This window comes from Bos grunniens, chromosome X (assembly GCF_055505025.1).
Source record: "Bos grunniens cultivar Pamir isolate PY7600 chromosome X, Bosgru_T2T1.0, whole genome shotgun sequence".
Taxonomy (NCBI): Eukaryota; Metazoa; Chordata; class Mammalia; order Artiodactyla; family Bovidae; genus Bos; species Bos grunniens.
The window spans coordinates 86,287,700-86,309,488 of record NC_141194.1 but is presented as its reverse complement, the minus strand read 5'-3'; the positions used below and the strand labels follow the sequence as shown (position 1 = coordinate 86,309,488).

At 39.6% G+C, this 21,789-nt stretch overlaps 1 protein-coding gene across 1 annotated transcript in view; it reads right to left on the bottom strand.

Annotated features, from left to right (window-relative positions):
• Positions 1 to 21,789, bottom strand: part of GUCY2F (guanylate cyclase 2F, retinal) — a 93,185-nt gene that overhangs the window by 27,552 nt on the left and 43,844 nt on the right. The window contains exons 7-9 of the mRNA XM_086386650.1: positions 19,332 to 19,421; positions 6,968 to 7,144; positions 4,259 to 4,415 (exon numbers count right to left, since the gene is read on the bottom strand). Coding sequence (XP_086242776.1) covers positions 4,259 to 4,415; positions 6,968 to 7,144; positions 19,332 to 19,421 — 424 coding nt within the window. The remainder of the gene's footprint in view (positions 1 to 4,258; positions 4,416 to 6,967; positions 7,145 to 19,331; positions 19,422 to 21,789) is intronic.

Genomic DNA, 21,789 nt, shown 5'->3' with positions numbered 1-21,789 from the left:
ACCTGGAGAATGCCATGGACCGAGGAGCCTGGCAAACTACAGACCATAGGGCTGCACAGAGTCGGACATGACTGAAGAGACCTAGCACATGCACACATGCTGCATTCAAAGAGTTATGGCAATCAGAGACTCAGAAATTTGGGGGCAAGCTTCCTTAAGCAATATATAAAGAAATACTGATTAAAATGGGAATGTTTTACATTGAACAATGTGAAATTGCTACTTCTGTAGCTCAAAAAATGGTTCAATATTGGCAATTCCATGAGATTCGAGCTAATAAAAAAAAAAAAAAACTGAGCGGATCAAATTATTCCAGGAAGGCTTCCTGGAAAAGTTAAATCTTAAAGGAGCTTGTTAAGAAGGTCAAGGATGCAGTTTCCTAGAGCTGAGAGGGTAAGGGCTTTGCAGGGAGAAAGAACAGTGCGTGCAAAAGAACAAGAGATAGAAAGGAGCAAATTGTGGATGGGAGTGATGATAAGCAGATTAGCTTGGCTGAAGAGAAGGGCTCTGTTAAGGAATAATGAGAAATGAGAAATGAGGTTGATGAAGTGGGGAGGGAGGGTGGCTGGAAGAATGAGGGCAGGAGGTGAGAGGCCCCGAGAGCCAAATGAAGGCATTTGGAGTGAATACAAAAGGCAGTAGGGGTGCTGGAGCTGGAGAGGGATTTGATGAAAGTTGTGTTCGCGAAGATTAATCTGGCAACCTGCACAAACTGGATTGAAGGAGGAGAGAGGCTGGAATCAGGGAAACCAGCTAGGAAATTATTACAGTAAGAGCCAGAGGTGAGGTGCAAGGGGTGACAGCAGCAGGATGAGGACCGAGCTATATACGAAGGTTAAAATGGACAAGGAAGGGACAGGGCGCTCCTCCGCGGGAGAGAGGTGGAATAAACAACAGGTTGACAACCAGACAGGGAGGCTGGAGAAGACTGTCTGTTGAGGGTGGGGGTGGCGGGGAAAAACACTGGCTAACTTTTCAGCTTGTCAAATTTGGGGTATTGGGAAGAGAGCCCAAAGGACAAGGCCCTAGGAAGCAGGGAGGAGGATAAAAGATCAGATTATTTTGGTTTGTTGCTGAAACCCAGGAAAGAGAAACTCACCCTGGAAATTCTTATTTGGAGCCCATTCTGATCTAAATGGTGGTCCAGGAAATTCTAGCCTTACCCCAAGCACATACTCATCTCATTTTGTCTTCCAGGTGTCCCCAGCCTTTGTCCCCCAATTCCCCTGCCCACTCCTGGAGTGTTTTGCCCATCAGTCACCTTGCCTAGGTGAACTGATGCTTGCAAATAAAACTGAAAAGACCGAATAATACTTTAGTCAAAGGAATACATTACTGACCATGGGATTTCAGGCATGTTTGTTGAGGGGGGGGGCAGGGAAAATGGTATGCAGCTGCTTGTTCCTGGCATCCTCTCCCTCTGCACACTTAACAGCACAAGAAGGGAAAAGAGGACACAACTCTCGGTTAAAAAGCTGGGTGATTAAATATAATCATTACCAAACTATTTTCAGAGAGCACTTACATGTATGTTGCTAATGGCTAAAATGCTTTTTCTGCACTATACTTGTGTAATTGAGAGTAGGCAGTAATGAATACACTTACAACATGCCCCCATCTCCCCCTTCCCATTCCAGAGCCCAGTAAGAGCCACTGCCTACCATTAGACTTGAACTCTCAGGAAAAAAAAAAATCATTTTGGCTTGTTTTGTGTTTACTGGAACCAGGGCTAACTCTTAGCCCTGCTATGATGATAAAATCAACCTTGGAGAGCCAGTGATGCGATACAAGAGAACACAGAGCAAAAGTCAAGAATCCTGGGTTCACAATTTCAACTGGGTCACTAATCAGCTCACCTTCCTAAACCTTGGCTTCCCCATCTGTAAAATAGAAATTGAGCCAGACGATCTACAAGACCTTCCAATCGTAAGATTCGATTAGCCCTGTCATCTAAGGTAGAGCGAAGCAAGTTTCTTTATTTCTTTCATTCATTGATTCAACAAACATTTATTCCACCAGGTACGGTGAAAGGCACTGTGGGAGGCAAACTTATTTCTTGCCTTCGCAAGACATAGTTTAGGGAGGGAGAGAAGACAGCTAATTAAACATGTATTACCAACAAAGTGTGGTATTAAAACAAAGTTCAATGCCTTAAAGGATCATAAAGAGGATAATTTCACCAAGCCTAAGGAATCATAAGAGGCCTCTTGAATCAATTGAGCCTTCTGGAAGGAGTAGAATTTAGCCAGACTCAGATGAGTGGGTAACAGTAGGAAGGGAAGAGTGTTCCAAGCAATGAACAAGGTATATGTAAAGTTCTGGAAGTAAGAGAGAACCTAGTGCAAATAAACAACTGGAAGGCAGTCAGCACTGCTGGAATATAGGGACAGTGGTTAAGCATGAGAGGTCCTCATGCCAAACCACGAAGGACTTGTAGGCCATGTAAAGGAGTTTGAACTTTATCCTAAGAGCAATGGGAAGCCATTCAATGAGTTTTGGCACAACTGTAACATGATCAGATTTGCAGTTTAGGAAACTCCCTCTGGCTTCAGTGTGTGAAGAATGGATTGAGCATCCAGATTGCCCTTGCAATTTGGAGAATGAAATGAAAGTGTAAGAGGGAGAAACAGGGAAAGAGACAGACACAGTACACCAAAAAAACAAAAACAAACAAACAAAAAAAACCACTGCAGGTACCCTGTCCTTACTCTAAAACTAGAGTTTCTTAAGTTTGAAAGTTGTCAACCTGTGAGTTGAATGGAATTCTAGGAAGCTGGACATTGTGTTTCATTTTATAGGTGAGTAATTTTGACAGGAAGATAAGTACTTCCCACTCAGCAGCTGTCATCCAAACATCCTAGTCCTAACACCGGGCAACTACTCCAAGATTTCAAATTAGGATTAGCCAGATAATAACCATAGGATTCAGTTGTCAACAAGAACAGGTCCACAGAGAGAAAGAGAGGGAAGAAGAGACAGAGACAGAGAGAGACATAAAGAAAGACAATAGCACATGTTTCTATTGTGATTACTAAGAGCTTCAAGTCCTTTAAAGCACTGATGGTCAGAGAAAGAGGAAATTGTTATTCAATGTTTTCATTTAGCTGGGTATAGGAGCTAGTCTTCAGAAGATCTGAACTGATATTGCTAAGTAGGTGCACGATTTGAGCAAATCTTAAGACTCAGTTATCTCATTTGTAAAATGGGTGAGTTGGACCAGATGACTCCCTAAAGGTTCATATTCCACTGGCTTTATTAAGCACAAAAATGATGTCACTGATGACTGGACTGTGTCTCTATCTGTGCATGTGTCATTGTGTGTCCTTCAGTCTTCATTTCTCCTATAAAGTCAGCAATTTTAAAAGTTTTAACACCAAAGATTCTTTTAAGAATATGAGCATATGTTGTCATTTTGAATCTCTCTCTGTCTCTTTTGGGTTGTCTGCTTTTCCATTTTTGTGTCATTATTTCCCCTCTTCCCCCTTGCAATACTGCTTAAAACATTTAATGTGCTACTTTCCTATATTTATTTAACCCTATTCATTTTCTCTCCTTACGTCTTTCTCTTCCTTCCTTTTTCCTTTCCATCAGTTCATTCCCTCCTAGCTCTCACTCACTCACTCCCAAGCCCTGAAGTCTCAGATTTCTCCTGTTTCTTTGATCTGTTATGACCCCTACAGGCATTGTCTGGTGCTGCCAAGGGTGCACCAAATAGAAGACAAAAACACAATATGGGCATTACAGCCATGCCTACTGATTTCCTAGAAGGCCATAGTTCCGTCTGACGCCATCCCACACAACCCATGGAGCATTTACTTGCTGGGGGGCCCCCTCCTTGCTTCTTCTCTCTAAACAGAGACAGCGAAGGTAGGCTTTAGTGACATCCCATTCCAGAACGGGCTTTGTGGGAGTCCAACTACCAAATTACCTTCCATTCAATCTGACAAGTATTTATTGAGCACCTACTGTGTGCCTAGCACTCAGCAAGTTCCTCCAGGGACACCTGGGGTCTCCAGACAATATAACCTAATCCTGCCCCAGCAGGAATTCAACATCATTGCACTGGCTTTGTTCAGAAGGTTGGGCTGTGTGGAGATTACGGCCTGCAGATTTCATTCAACTCCTTTGGCTTGGAAATGAGGCTGATTTTCAACAAAAGTGAGGAGTTGAATCAGCCTGAGGCTTTAATCCAAGGCTGGCTCTCATGTGAACTTCGGAGTACCTTGTGTGCGTCACAAGGGTACAATACATTGCTTACCTTCTGCAGAAGGTTCCTCTTGGGAGAGTCTTAGCGTTTCCAAGATGTCATTAAAGCCATAATCTGTCACTTTGAGTACAAAACGCCCATCCACCACACAGTTCCGAGACTTCAGCCTCCCATGAACAAACTCTCTGTGGTGTAAGTACTTCATGCCCTGCAGATGATACAAACAAGATTTATTTAGCAGCTTATTTAACTGTTTTGTGCTTTTGGAGCCACTTTCTGAGATTGTTCACAGCTACTGTGTCCTGGAATTCAGCTTTTTTCTCTTATATGCAGGCAAAGCAAAACTTTTGACAGCAAGAATTGTTTCCAGGTCCCTTTTAGTGCTAAAATTTTACACTTTGATGAAGAATCATATTTTGTGGATGTAAAGAACTGTATGTTATGGCAAGATTTATTGACATTTCAAACACAGGATGGCTCTATACACATATAATTGCCAAGAAATGGAAGATTCTGATTGTCCCCCCAAAGGTCTAGCCCAACTCTCATCCACTACTGGTAGGAATGGAAACTGACACAGCCTTTTGAGTGGGTAATTTGGAAACAGCAATCAAAATTGAAAGTATATGCATACATACCCTGTGACCTGGAAATTTTACTTCGTCAAATGCTTGCACATGTACACAAGGAGACACACACAAGAATGTTCTTTGCATCTCTGCTTTATATTATATAATTGGATATACAATCAACAGCTATCAAGAAGGGATATCCAAACTGTGGTACATCCAAACTATGAAATATTTTGCAACAGCTAAAAAAATAATAAGACAAACCTGTATGTACTAATAGGGAACCATATCTAAGTCACAAAGTAAGTGAAAAAAGAGGAAGTTGCAGAACTATGTGACAGTATGTATTTTAAAGAGCAAACAAAATCTATAATGTATGTGAATACACACAAAATGAATTGCAAGCCTAATCACCAAACTGTGATCAGCAGTGATGAAGTTGGAGGGAGGATATGAAAGAGGGTTGTGTAATTGTCAATACTTTTCCCATATATATTTATATCATTTGACTTTCAAATTTAATTGAATACATTATTTTTATAAATAGAATTGTTTTATGTTCATAACATATAAAATATATAACTTTCATAAAAAATATAAGTATATAAAATATATGCAATTTATTTTATATGTCTTTATAATTTAAAATAGACAATAAAAAAGAAAGCCGAATACTACGCAGTTTGTTTGGCAATCTTATATGACATTCAAATGTGATGTACTGGGACTTTTTCAGATGACTTTAATCATTCAAATACAAATTCACCCATATTCTAGAGCAGTAATCTCAGGATTGTTTATGCTGAGTCCTTTTCAATATCTGTCTCTATTTTGCAACTTGACACTCCTTTGCATTTGTACACTTTACATCTTGCATCCTGGAAATTCTGTAGTCCCCAGTACTTCCAAGCAGAGTCTACAGTAGGTGAGATTTCTCCCAAGACACTTGGGTTTCATTCATCATGGGCCTCAGAGGACTCATTTAGAGGACTCTCCCTTAACTCATGGGACTTTGCTTACGGAGTGAGTGGACAAAGTATTAGAATAGGAATTAGGAGATTTAAATTATATTATCAGCTCTGTCACTTAATAGCTGGTTGATAAATATTTACTGAGCACCTACTATGTGTGGTAGACACTATATTAAAAAAAACCCTCATTTTGCTTCTCAGAGCCTCCATAAAAGGAGGCTAATCACAATTCTTTTATGCAAAATTGAAACAAGATAATGTCTATAAAGCTACCTTAAAAAGGGTTAGGCCACAATACAAGGGTCAAGACTCTGATTAACATACAGAAAGCTCAACCAGTCATTGATTATCCAGATCAGCTCACTACAGGTGCACATAGACACGATTTTCGTATCATTCCAGGGATTTCATGGATTCCACTGAATTGCACACATGGACCCATTTGTGAACCCCACAGGCTGTTAACAGTCCTGGCCTCTGAGAATGGAAGTGATGCCTGAGAGAATCAATAGTCTTTTTGGCTGTCTGGTCATGCTGAGTTCCACATCTATAACTATGTCACAGACCGATGTAAAGACCTATCACCTATTTCTAACCTGAACCACCTTTTAGAAGGTGAAAGCCAGGAAATGGGACTAAGTAGAACTAAAGAGCCCAGGAATGAGCCTATCCCCACATCCAGAAAGCAGACAAATGGGATGGAAGAGGAGTGCTTAAGGCAGAAGAGTGCGCAATGGCTATAGGCGTGCATGCTCAGTCGCTTCAGTCATATCTGACTCTTTGCGACCCCATGGACTGTAACCCACCAGGCTCCTCTGTCCGGTTCTCCCAGTAAGAATACTGAAATGGAATGCCATGCCCTTCTCCGGGGATACTCTCCACCCATGGGTCAAACTCACATCTCTTGTGTCTCCTGTACTGGAGGCAGATTCTTTACCCACTGAGCCACCTGAGAAGCCCAATGGCTATAGGAAGTACAGATAAATCTGGCCCTCAAATTGGTAGTGGGGGGAACAAACAAATTTTTTCTTTATCAGGACCTTATAACAGATATATAAAACAAATAACAAAGGTGCTGTGAGAAGAGGTGGGGGCCAACACGGGGAAGGAAGGTGGAGGGTGATCCAAGGAAAATGACCGAAGGAAAATAAAACATCCCCAAATATTGAAGCTTTAATCTATGGGGAAAATCTTGGATTTTCAGTCTTTCCATTAACCTTGATGAGATCCAGCAGGAGTGATGATTTAAACATCCAATCTAGTTTCACATCCTGATTCATCAGTATGTCTTCCAGGCTCCTTCGGGAACAGAATTCTGTCACAATGGCAAATACCCCCGAATCATAGAAGAAGCCCACCAAAGGGTTAATATTCTCATGACGCAGGTCCTTCATCTGGAAACAGAGGGAGAGAAGAGAGTCACAGCTGTTCTGTCTCAGTTGGAGTTGGGGCCTTCTTCCTGTTTCTTTAGGGACTCTGACAGAGTGGAGCTCAGTGACCTAGGAATACTAAAAAGGTTAGTACAGTAAGAAGTGGAATAGATTGTCTTTCTGTGAATATTCATCTAGGCAGCATCTATTAAAATAAATAGCTTCTATAAACATCAGGCCAAAGCTCATAAAATTTGTTTCAGAAGAAATATTTAGAATTTGGACAACATTTTGCCTTCGCATCCGTTCATTTTTTTCACTAACATGAGAAACATTTAGGGTGTCCCAACAATGTCCAAGGCATTGGACTGCATGCTAGTGATGCAAAGATAAACAAACTGAAATCAGTGCCCTGACAGGGCTCACGTTCGAAGAGAGGTGATAGACACACAAACTGACTGACGCATTTCCATGTGAAACGAGGTCCTATCAAAGGGAGAGCAGGATGCTAGTGGAGCTCAGATGGGAAGTGTTTAATTCAGCCTTGGCGGTCAGAGAAGGCTTGCCTGAGGAGGTAACGTCTGAACCATCATGAAGCGGAAGTAAGAGCTGACCGCATGAAGGTAACATGGTGGCAGGGGGCAGGGCACCCAAGAGGAAGAGCGTGTTATGCTGAGGAAACTGCAACAGGTTTAGGGTAGCCAGAACACAGTGTAAGGGAAAGAATATGAGGCACAAGGCTGGAAAGATAGACAGGAGCCACATCCTGTGCAGCTTTGAGAACTCTACTATAGAATTTAAAATTAATATTATGGGCACTAAACAATTGTTATCTATTATTATTACTATTTAATGGGGGATGAGAGAGAAAAGCGTTACATGATTACTTCTAGATTTCTTCTTGGATTCCTGGATAGATGGCTGTGATATACCTCAATATAAGGAATTCAGGAGGTTTAGTAGTGAATATGTTGGTACCCCACCCATATTCCCTTTACCGTGCATCTCCCAGCTGCTGTAAATGTTAGCTGATCATTCACAGTTGCTCCATTCTCTTGAAAATTGTCCTAGAGCCCAACTCAAAGGGGAGCTATCTTACTTGAAATGTTAGAGCCCACTCACAGATCCCAGGTAATGACTGACTGACTGGGAGTTGTACAAAAGTTCAACTCCCTAGCCTCAAAGGGGAACTCATGGTATAACTTGTGTGGCAGTATTTCTCCCATAGGATCATAGTGAAGCTAGTCTCAAGCTGAGATCACATACTTGCCGAGCTTTGACTTCTGCCTTATCCTGCATGCCTCTCCCTTTAACTGCCTTATTCTGCATTCCACTCCCTTTCTCTTGAGAGCATTCTTTCAATGAGTAATTTGAACAAGAATTCCCATCTCAGGCTCAGCTTTTAGAGAATCTGACCTAAGAAAGTGGGAAAACAAATTTTGGGTTATGACAAGACTGATTAATTCAGTTTGAGACATGTTAAGAATGAAGGGCCTGTGGAACATCAAGTTGGAAATATTTCAAAGACGGCTGGAGATAATCAGAGTTTGAAGCTCAGAAGAAAAGTGTATTCTGGATAAATAGACCTGGGAATTGTAAACATGTAAATGGTAAATGAAATTAATGGGAGTGAATGAGATAACCCAAGGAAGTATATAGAATAAAAAGAAAAGGAGGGAATTTCAACATTTAAAGGATGGGGACGGGAAGAACATCCCACATAAACACTTAGAAATGAGACTAAAGAGAAAGGCTTATTTAGAACATTATGAACACCACAAGAAGAGTTTCAGGAAGGTGAGATAAATGCTGGAAGGAATTCAGGAAAATGCGTTAAATACCAGAGAGGTCAAGTAAGATGAGAACAACTACACCTAGACACATCATCGGAGAAGGCAAAGGCACCCCACTCCAGTACTCTTGCCTGGAAAATCCCATGGATGGAGGAGCCTGGTGGGCTACAGTCCATGGGGTCGCTAAGAGATGGACACAACTGAGTGACTTCCCTTTCACTTTTTACTTTCATGCATTGGAGAAGAAAATGGCAACCCACTCCAGTGTTCTTGCCTGGAGAATCCCAGGGACGGGGGAGCCTGGTAGGCTGCCGTCTATGGGGTCGCACAGAGTCAGACACGACTGAGCGACTTTCCTTTCACTTTTCACTTTCATGCATTGGAGAAGGAAATGGCAACCCACTCCAGTGTTCTTGCCTGGAGAATCCCAAGGACGGGGGAGCCTGGTAGGCTGCCGTCTATGGGGTCGCACAGAGTCAGACACGACTGAGCGACTTCCCTTTCACTTTTCACTTTCACGCATTGGAGAAGGAAATGGCAACCCACTCCAGTGTTCTTGCCTGGAGAATCCCAGGGACGGCGGAGCCTGGTGGGCTGCCAACTATGGGGTCACACAAAGTCGGACACAACTGACTCGACTTAGCAGCAGCAGCAGCAGCAGCAGCAGCAGACACATCATAATCAAACTCCTAAAATCTAAACTTTTGCAGGCAGTCAGAGAAAATACAAAAACCTCATCATTAAAAAAAAAAAAAAAGAGTCAAAGGGACATGTGTGAAAAAACCTTCGGGTAATATCAAATCCAATAGTAAAACATTAAATTCTTTCCCTCCAGAGTCAAGAGTAAGACAAGGATGTCTTCCTTCACCATTTCTACTCAATATTGTATAATAGTATCAAAACATTGGTGAGAAAATTTAAAGAAAACTTAAACAAAGATCTGTACCACATTAATGGACTGGAAGACTCAATATTGTTAAGATATCCATTTTCCCTAAATTGATTTATAAATTCATATAACCCCCCATGAAAAATTCCAGAAGGGTTTATTAAAGTAATAGACTAGTAGATTTAAGAACTTATTGAAAATTAAAAGGAACTACCCTAACAAAAACAATCTTGCAAAAGAACAAATTGCAGAGCTTACACAACTTAACTACAGGACTTACTCTAGAGCTATGATAATCAAGACAGTGTGATATTGGCAGTAGGATACACTGATGAGTTAATGAAACAGAGTAGAAAGTCCAAAAACATACCCACACATATATAGTCAGTTAATTTTTCATCAAGTTGAAAAGTTAAGTGGAGACAGGAAAGCCTTTTGTAAACAATTGTTACTGGAACACTGGATATCTCTATGGAAAAAAATTAACTGTGACCACTACTCTCAGTCCATATATAAAAATGAATTCAAAATGGATCATAACTCTATATCTAAAATCTTGGAATAGGCAAAGATTTCTGAGCCACAAAATACAATAAAATAATAAATTGGATTTCCTCAAAATTAAAGTTTGCTCATCAAAAGATACCATTAAATAAACAGGTCACAGATTGATAAAAAATATTGTAAAACATATATCTGACCAAAAGCAGGATATATAAAAGAATATCTACATGTCAACAATTAAAAGACAAAACTCTCAATTTTTTAAAAATGGGCAAAAACATAAAAAGACAAATAAAAAAGAAGATATAGAAATGAATTATAAGCACTTAAAAAGGTGCTCAATAACTTTAGTTATCATGAAAATTAAAATCACAATAATAAAACATTTTCTACACACTGGAAAGTTTTGCAGTATCAGAAATCTGTATCAAAAAGACAAATGTTACTGAGAATTTAAAGCAACTGGAACATTTGTACATTTCTAACAGGAGAATAAAATTTTATAACCAATTTGGAGAACTGTTTGTATGTTTCATGTAAGTTATACTTACATCTACTCTATGACTCAAACTATTAAGTACTTACCCAAGAGAAGTGAAAATATATGTTCACAAAAATACTTGTGCAAAAATGTTTACAGTTGCTTATGAAAAGACAACCCAATACACTAATCATCAGAAAAATGCAAATCTCCCACCCACTAGGATGGCTACTATACAATTTTTAAAAAATAGATAATAAGTGTCAGCAAGGATGTGGAGAAATTAGAACTCATGTGCACTGTTGGTAGGATTGTAAAATGGTGCAACTGCTATGGAAAACAGTATGGAGGTTACTCAAAAAATTAAAATTAGAACTACCATATGATCCAGAAATTCCACTCCCCAGTATACACAAAGAATTGAAAGGAGGATTTCAGAGAGATATTTGCATATACATATTCATAGCAACCCAAATGCCCATCAAGAAATGAATGAATAACATAAAATGGAATATTATTCAGCCTTTAAAAGGAAAACTATTCACACGCTACCACATGGATGAATCTTGAAGACATTATGCTAAGTGAAATACACCAGTCACAAAAAGACAAATACCATATTATTCCACTTATATAAGGTGTCTAAAGTAGTCAAATCCATGGAAACAGAAAGTAGAATAATGGCTATCCAGAAATACAAGGAGGGGAAAAAGGTGAGTTGCTATATAATGGGAACAGAGTTTTATATTTGCAAGATGAAAAAGTTCTAGAGATGTGTTTCACAGCAATTCGAGTATATTTAACACTGCTGAACTGTACATTTAAAAATTGTTAAGATGGTAAAATTTACATAACATGCTTTTCATAATTAAACAAATATGTATGGTTGCCTTAATTATAATGCCAAAAAAACTAGAAACAAGCCCAATTTTCATCAACAAGAAAATTATAAACAAACTGTGATATATTCATAAAATGAAATACTACTCAGCATTTCTTAAAAATGAACTGATACCGATACATGTAAAAACATGCATTTATCTTAAAACGTGCTATATTGAGAGAAAAAAGGAGTGTACACTCTATCATTCCATTTACATGAAATTCAAAAACAGAAATAAAACACTAATTCATGGTGATAGATATCAGAACAATTGTTGCCTCCAGGGTAAAACAAAATTGACTGATAAGGGAAACAGGGGATTTTCTGGGGTGATAAACATATTCTGTATCTTGTTTTGAGGAATGGTTACATAGATAAATGCAATTATCAAAATTCATTGTACAGACCATCTAGTTATACCTAAATAAAAAATATGTTGGAAAAGACCCTGATGCTGGGAAAAATTGAAGGCAAAAGGAGAAGGGGGCGGCAGAGGATAAGACTGTTAGTATCACCAACCGACTCAATGGACATGAATTTGAGCAAACTCCAGGAGATAGTGGAGAACAGGAAAGCCTGGCATGCTGCAGGTCATGGAGTCACAAAGAGTCAGACACACTTTAGCAACTGAACAACACCAAAAAAATGTATTTTCAAAACACAATGAGACATTACAGGAAGTGAAATAAGCCAGTGACACAAAGACAAATGCTGTATGATTCTGCTTCTGTATAGTATCTAAAGTAGTCATATTCATAGAGACAGAACATGGACTGGTAGCTACCAGGTATTGAGGGTGAGTGGGGAAAAGAAAAGTTTTGTTTAGTGGGTATAGAGTTTCAGTTTTACAAGATGTAAAGCTGTGATGATCTGTTGTAAAATAATGTGAATATACTTAACACCTAGAGATGGTAATTTTTGTTGTTTCTATCTAATTAAAATAAAAATTTTGAAAAACACAATGGGATACCCATAGAAACCAATTATGCCTAAAACCAGAAAAACTGACAATATGAAACATTGGTGATGAGGTAGAGTAAAAGGGAGCTCTCATAACTTGTGTGCAGGAAATGAAAATAGTAAAGGTTTGGTAGTGCCTTATAAAGTTAAACATGTACTATATTATAACATCCTTAGAGGAGGGCACGGTAACCCACTCCATTATTCTTGCCTGGAGAATCCCATGGACAGAGGAGCCTGGCAGTTTACAGTCCATAGGGTCACACAGAATCGGACACGACTGAAGCAACTTAGCACACACACACATATTTTAACATAGAAATCCCACTCCTAGGTATTTACCCAAGAGAAATTAAAATATGTGTCCATAAAAAGACTTATCAAAAGCACGTTCATATCAGTTTTATTCACAATAGCCCAAATTGGAACCAGCCTAAATCCCCATCAGTAGGAAAAATACATACATTGTGTTATATCCATACAATTGACTACTACTCAGCAGTGATGAGAACAAGCTATTTATATATATCACATGAATGAATCAGTCAGTACACTGTATGATTCCACTTACATAAGGTTATAGGATAAGCAAAATGAATTCAAGATAGGCCCAAAACCCAGAACAGTGGTTTCCTTTGTGGTGTCGCAAGGATGGGAGGGAGCATGAAATACTTTATTGATGAACACAAGGGAACTTACTTGAGAAAAAGAAATGTTTTCTATCAGAGGTCAGTGATCTTCTTCTGTAAACGTAAATACAGTAAATATTTTAGGCTTTGCAGATTATATATGATTTCTGCTGCAATAATCTTTGTTTTCATTTTTTACAACCCTTAAAAATGTAAAACACATTCTTAGCTCCCAGGATGTAAAAAACAGGCCAGGGGCCCTATTCTATATCATAATAGATGTCTAGATTATATGGGCATATCCCTTCATCAAAATTATATATCTATGATATGAGCATTTCAATGTATGTAATTTTACCTCAAAGATACAGAACTAAAAAATAACAACAATAATAATAACCAAGTCAGAGATGTGGGAAGTGAGTGGAGGTATAGATGAAATAATAATTGTAGAGTGTTGATAATTGTTTAAGGTGTGTGATGGGCATATGGAATTTAGTTATATTAATCTGTTTACTTTGTATGTGTTTGTTATTTTCCATAATAAACATCTTTAAAGAGAAACACTTCTAGGATGTAGCTGAAGCAGTACTTAAACGGAAATTTCTAGCTTTAAGCGACTGTATTAGAAATTAAGAATCAATTATAAAAACTTCCAGCTCAAAAAAAGCTAGAAGAAAACAACAAATTAAAAACAAAGAAACTAAGGGAAATAAACAATCACAATACAAATCAATGAAATAGAAAGCAGACATACAAAAGAGAAAAATCAACAAAGCCAAGTTTATATCTGGGAAAGATTAATAAAATTGATAATCTTCTCGCAAAACTGATCAAGAAAGAGAAAATACAAATTATCAGTATCAGAAATGAAAATGGGAGTATCACTACAGATCCTAAAGCTATTTAAAAGATTGCATGAACATATTATATACAATTTTATGCCGGTAAATTTGACAAAATATATGAAATGGACAGTTTCCTTATAAGCTGTAACTTACTAAAACAGGTATGGGAAGAAATAGAAAGTTTGAATAGTCCAATATCTATTTAAGAAATTGAACCTGTAATTTAAAATCTCCACGCAAAAAGAAGAACAATAGGGATATTGTTCTTATATTTAAAGAGATTTAAACAGAGAACTGACAAAATCAGGTTCTATTTTGATTCAGACTGCAGTGTGGAGAAAAGATATCACCAGTGAGTGGTGAAAATGGATGTGCTTAGCATTAAAAAAAAGAAAAATTGCCAGTGGTTGCCAGTGGTTAGGGGGAGAAAGATGTGAATAGACAGAACATAGAGGATTTTTAGGGCACTGAAACTATCCTATATGTTACTGTCAATATAATGGTAGATATGTCATGATGCATTTGTCAAAACTCATAGGGTATACTACCTTATATGAACCCTAATGTAAGCTGTGGACTTGGAGTGATAATGATGTGTCAATGCATGCTCATGGGTTATAATAAATGTACCATTCTGGTTCAGGATACTGAACAGTGTGGGAAACTGTGTGTGTGAGTGGGGGCAGGGGGTGATGGAAACTCTCTCTACTCTGCTCAGTTTTGTTGTGAACCTAAAACTGTTCCCCCAAAATTCTCTCTTTAAAAAGAAAGACAGTAGCAGTAGCTCTAGTGGGTGATGAAGGGGGCTTGGACCAGGATGATAACAGTAAAAATAAAGGAAGAGAAGAACATAGGAGGTTTAAGGAAAATGGAGAAGCTTTGAAATATGGGTTGTAGAAACCAATGAAGTACTGTAATGGACTTAAAGGACAATGTTAAGGTGCATTTTAAGATGAGAGACATGAATTTATAGTGGAAACAATATACTTTGCATGACTTTCTGCCATAATGCTTGGTTGTTCAAGTGCAGGCACAAAGAAAGTCAAGAGTTAGGGTCATCCAGAATATGAGTTTTACAAATTTATCTGACCAAAAACACAGAAATAATGTTTTCAAATGATCAATTATGTAATCTAAGGTGGACCTGGAAGAAGATGAAAGAAGGGCTTATGCGGTGGGTGACAGTAGAGGTCTGGAAGACCCAATGAAAGTATAGGTACAGTTCAAAGAAGAGAAGGCTATAGTCAGAGAGTGTGATGTCTGAATCTATGATTTTGGAAGTAAAGCATTTTCAGTAGCAATTATAGATAATGACAAAGCCCAAGGCATAATGATAGCAGTGGGTGGCTAAAGAGAAGTGGAAGAGAAGATGATCAGAGATTACATGGCAAGGAACTAAGTAGCCAAGGTATTGGATGATACAGGGCGTATGCTACTCAGTTCCACATGATGGGAAAGAACATGAGACTGAGAGACAGATAGAGCTTGATTTTCCTACATACACCTTTGCAGAAGTTGGGACCCTAAAAGATGTTGGAAGTCATCAGTCCTTTGGCTCCTGACTCCAGCTGTTTCTCTTTCAGGAACATTGATCTGACTGTACAGGACTCCCTTCTGTAGCTCGCTCACCAAGATGTGTTTTCCAGTCTGGCACCTGGTACCCAGACCTCAACCTTTCAAGGTCATGAAAGCATAGAAGTAGTCAAAGCAGTGTTGGACTCACAGTGATAGCATCGTCAGATCACCTTCCTGTTTCATAGAAGTACTGCTGCTGCTAAGACACTTCAGTCGTGTCCGACTCTGCGCAACCCCATAGATGGCAGCCCACCAGGCTCCTCCATCCCTGGGATTCCCCAGGCAAGAATACTGGAGTGGGTTGCCATTTCCTTCTCCACATAGAAGTACTAGAAAGGAATTAAGACTTTTTACAAGGTAAATTCTGAAAAACTGTTCTACACCCGCCGTTCAGTTCAGTCACTCAGTCATGTCCGACTCTTTGAGACCCCATGAATCACAGCATGCCAGGCCTCCCTGTCCATCAGCATCTCCCGGAGTTCACTCAAACTCACGTCCATCAAGTCAGTGATGCCATCCAGCCATCTCATCCTCTGTCGTCCTCTTTTCCTCCTGCCCCCAATCCCTCCCAGCATCAGAGTCTTTTCCAATGAGTCGACTCTTCACATGACGTGGCCCAAGTATTGGAGTTTCAGCTTTAGCATCATTCCTTCCAAAGAACACCCAGGGCTGATCTCCTTCAAAATGGACTGGTTGGATCTCCTTGCAGTCCAAGGGACTCTCAAGAGTCTTCTCCAACACCACAGTTCAAAAGCATCAATTCTTCAGCGCTCAGCTTTCTTCACAGTCCAACTCTCACATCCATACATGACCACAGGAAAAACCATAGCCTTGACTAGACGGACCTTTGTTGGCAAAGTAATGTCTCTGCTTTTGAATACGCTGTCTAGGTTGGTCATAACTTTTCTTCCAAGGAGTAAGTGTCTTTTAATTTCATGGCTGCAATCACCATCTGCAGTGATTTTGGAGCCCCCCAAAATAAAGTCTGACACTGTTTCCACTGTTTCCCCATCTATTTCCCATGAAGTGATGGGACCAGATGCCATGATCTTCGTTTTCTGAATGTTGAGCTTTAAGCCAACTTTTTCACTCTCCACTTTCACTTTCATCAAGAGGCTTTTTAGTTCCTCTTCAGTTTCTGCCATAAGGGTGGTGTCATCTGCATATCTGAGGTTATTGATATTTCTCCCGGCAATCTTGATTCCAGCTTGTGCTTCTTCCAGCCCAGCGTTTCTCATGATGTACTCTGCATAGAAGTTAAATACACCCTCGGACTGAGTTAATACCTGCACCTGACATGGCAACACAAGTTAGTAAGGGGGCACAAAAAGATGTCATAAGGATAATAGGAGCCAGTTTTCTAACTGTTGGAGAAAGGAGTTACAAATATGAAAAGGAAAAGAATAGAATGAACTCTGTGGCATTCATTTATAATGGGAGGTATTAGATATGATAGATACATAGACATATACATAGATAAATAGATCTATAGATAGATTGAATGAAACTAAAACCACTGATATAAACGTATGAATAAATGGTAAAGAAGGTAAGGCTCTTTCTTACTGTACAATCCCAACAAATAAACATAGAAAGAATGCTAGAGTTAGAGGGTCATTAATGGATGATAAAATTAGTAGTAAAAATTTGATGAAAAACAGGATATTTATACAGACCCAAAGTATTAATTACAATGGAGAAAAATAACAGTAGCCTTACAGTGGCAAAACCTGGTAGACACCACCTAAACCAAGTGATCAAAATTAATATCATGCACATCCAAATAAGAATGTCTTTGTTTTCAGGAAATAAACACTGACATATTTAGAGGTAAAAGGGTATGATGTCTACACCTCACAGTCAAATGGTTCAGAAAAAATGAGTATATAGTCATCCCTCGGTATCCACTGGGGATTGATTCCAGAACCTGTGAGGATACCAAAACCCATGGATGTTGAAGTCCCTATATAAAATAGTATAGTGGGACCTCCATATCCTTGGGTTTTACACCTGCATATTCAACCAATTCAAGGTTGGTTAAACTGGGGTTGTGGAACCTGTGGATTCTGAAGGCCAACGGTACATAAATTTATAAACAGACAATGAAAAGCACTAGGCAAAATGTAAACAACCCGGGTGGGGTATACATGAGTTCCTTAAATTATTTTTGTAGCTTCTCTGTAAGTTTGAAATTACATCAGATTTTTAAACTACCCAAAAAAAAGATATCATGGATGCACTCTACCTTGGGTCTTCTTATTTCCATATTTCTAGCTTAGTAGTTCCCCTAGGTCTGGCCGTTTTGGCTCCATACTTCGGATCTAGCTCTTTGTTTGGCATGCCAGATGATCAAACCGGTGTGGAACTACCTATTCTAGCTCTGATCTTGGTCTCCCTTCTGGATTCATCCTCATTATTTTTCCTTCAGCTCCAGGCATCAAAACCACATGCAGGGCTTCCCTGGTGGCTCAGTGGTAAAAAATACACCTGCCAATGCAGGAGACACAGTTTTGATCCCTGATCCCAGAAGATCCCACATGCTGAGGAGCAACTAAGCCCATACACCACAACTATTGAACCTGTGCTGTAGAGCCCACAAGCCACAACTACTGAAGCCCACATACCCTAGAGTCCATGCTCCATGACAGGAGAAGCCACTGTAATGAGAAGCCTGAGCACTGCAACTAGAGAGTAGCCCCTACCTGTCCCAACTAGAGAAAAGCCCAAGCAGCAACAAAGACCCAGAACAGTGAAAAATGAATAAATAATTAAAAAAAAAAAAAAACAACTACATGTAAGGGAAATACCAAATCATAACATCTCATTGGGATCCATGGGTCACAGCTGGTCTCCCACAGGCCACACCTCTTCCATGTCCCCATTTCCTTTGCTTTCTCACTAGTTCTGAATATAGCATGTGCCTCGTTCAAACCTATTGGATTGATTTGAACTTGCCTGATTCAGAATGTGAAGGAATCCATCATTATCTTCTAGGAATCCCCTTTTCATGAGTCTGAAGGAACCAGACGGTCTCCACAAATCTTTTATGAACTCAAAGTTCAAGGATCTGATCTTAAATGGTTTGAGAGGGAGCATCATCATCTCTGCCTCATCTATAGGCTGCTTCCTTAACCCATCCAAGGACTTTCTGAATATAATTGGTGGGATTGGGAAGTCACCATTTGTCTTATATAAATAGAAATTACCAGATGACTTTTCTAGGTATAGCAGCTAGAGATTATGAAAGATTATGGGATATGTACTTAATAATAATCATAGTAGCTACCATTTTACAAAGAAGCTATATGTCAGGAAATGTGCAAGACGCTATATATGTATCATCTTAACCCTGGGAAGCAGACATTAATATACTCCTTTCACAACTGAGGAAAGTAAAGCTCAGAGTTTAGGTGATTTGCTCAAGTTAATATACCTCTTAAGTGGCGGAGCTGGGATTGAATCCTTCATGTCTTTTTGACTCCGGAGCCCATACTTTTGCCATTTCATCATATAGTCATAACAAGTCAGTCACCTCCCTGTAGTTTCCCTGTACTGATTTGTTAAAAGATCTTCCTAACAGTTGGTATTTGTTACTTTGGAGAAATGATTGGTTTCAGCGGGAATACGTTTAAGACAGAGTTTCTCATACCATTTCAAATATGTCACTTGCACTTGATTCGACGGATTTAATGTCTCCAAAATTTCCTGAGGGGAATTTTTTCAGCCATACCCAATCACCCTAGAAAGAAAAGATAAAGAGTGTTGAGGAGCCTTAGTTGCCAACAGCTTTAGAGCAACTCTTCCCTTCCACACTAAGAGTTTATAGTTAGACCATCAACACACACAAGCTCTGCTCCTCTTTCTCACCCTCTACCCCATGGATATTCCATATTCCAAGCTAAAAAGGATGTCATACAGAGAAGTTGCAGTTTAAAATTCCAATTAACTAAAGACAGGGAAGCAATTGCAGGAATGCAGACCCCAGAAAAGGAATGATACAACTACCTGAACTCACTGCAGGAAGTGCTGGGTCATTTCACTCATTCATAGCTAAGTGATGTAGCACCAGGTTTCCTGCGATTAATGGTTATGGTTAGTGGTTGCAATTCTGACTGCCTTGAGGCGTCTGTGGTGAGAGATGTAGGGCAGGAGATGCAGTGCAGCAAATGTTGCCTGCATTCACCTTGATCCATTTTTCTCTCATGGGACAGGCCATTTGGGGGCCTTTTATGCTTTAATCATAAACCAATTGGCTTCAACACCAATTAAACATTTTTCATTTGGATGTACAAGTGTACGACCACAGTAATATGAGTAATCTAGACTCTTTCAGAAGTCTATTTCTGACTTTTTAAGCACAAAACAGTGATTTTCAAAGGCTGCCTGTCAAGTCAAAAACAACAGTTATTTTATTGTCTTCACTTTAACACAGGTGCCTGCTAGATAATTTTCTCCTACATGCACAGCCTCAAGGATTCATCAGTCACCAAGCCCTATTTAGTTTCTGTCCAACCTAAATTTGAAAAAAAGCAATACATATATAGATACCTTTTTCTCTGTAATAATAATAATGCCTGACATTTGCACAGCGCTCTCTCCTCTTCCAAGTGCTTTCACATCTATTACCTATAGCCTGGAGCTTCCATTTCAGACTGCACCAATTTGTCATCAAGTAGAGATAATAAAGCAGAGAGCTCTATACAGTCAAATTCCAAGAATAAGAGAGTGTAGCCAGTCTCTTATTAAGGAATATATCCAGCTGTGGCATTACATCTGGAGACCAGCCGGAGGCGAAGGCTAATAACAGGAGCTGCGGGCATCTGAGTTACTTGCCTCTACTGTGTGTCAGAGGGCATCTTCTAGCCAAGGAACTCAAAACCCTTTAACTAGGAACTTGCTTTCAGGGGCCTTCAGCAGCTGAACAGAACTAGGCCAATCAGGCTCATGCTCACAAAGTTCAGAAAGGTAGTCTAGGAACAGTGCCTGTCTGCACTAGAATGGTCAAAGTACCAATTCCTGGTCTCTTGCCTAGCAACTCCCTGTATGTGGCCCCATACCAGCTACATCACAGTCACCAAGGAACTGGTTAGACAAAAGACATAGACTGGCTGGGCGGATGAAAACATATTCATGTATGCACTTATCACATCACTATACTTAACCCTCCGAATTGTATGCAATTATTTTATATTGTTAGGTTAATCATGTTTCATTATGGCTTACAATTATAATGATCTTTTATGTAAAAAAATAAAAGGTACTGGTTACAAAGGCCCATTCTAAGGCCCCACACTTACTCACTTAGTCATGGGAGTCATGAGGGCCTGACACCTCAAAGCTTTAGCCTTCAGAGGACTTTGTATTTTGTGCATTTGTGCTCAGTCGCTCAGTTCTGTTCAAAACTTTGCGGCCCCATGGGCTGTAGCCCTCCAGGCTCCTCTGTCCATGGGATCTTCCAGGAAAGAATACTGGTCTGGGGTGCCATTTCTTCCTCCAGGGGATCTTCCTGGCCCAGGGATCAAACCCATGTCTTCTGTGTCTCCTGCATTGGCAGAAGGATTCTTTACCACTGAGCTACCTGCTCCTTTTCAGAGGACTCTGCCCAGGATCAAAGGCTGAAGTTTAAACTGAAAGAATAAATTCTAACAGGAATTTACAAACTCAGCCCATGTGTGGGTTATACACTAATGGTCATTAATGCCTTCCAGCACCTTTGCGATTCTATTACTTGGATCATGATCACTGCTAGCATCTATGGCACCTTTGTGTTAACCAGCAAAGGGTGCTTTCCTCAAGTTAAAATAATAATTGTGTGAGACTATTTATTATTTTGCAGCCTATGGAAGCCCGGTGATGCTGGGTAGCAGCCCCAGCTGTATGTATCTATGCATATAGCACATTCTCATTGACTCATACATCCTCCAGATGCCAGAAAACACACTCCCCCAGCAGCTTCAATACTGTGGATACCAACAAACACTGCCTGCCAGGTAAGGCCTCTTTGCAGGTTTGGAGTCAGGCTGTAGAGGTGCTGGTGAGAAGCTGAAATCGGATCTATAAAAATATTAGGCAGGAGAAAGAAGTAATCTCAAGAAACTCCAGGGGTA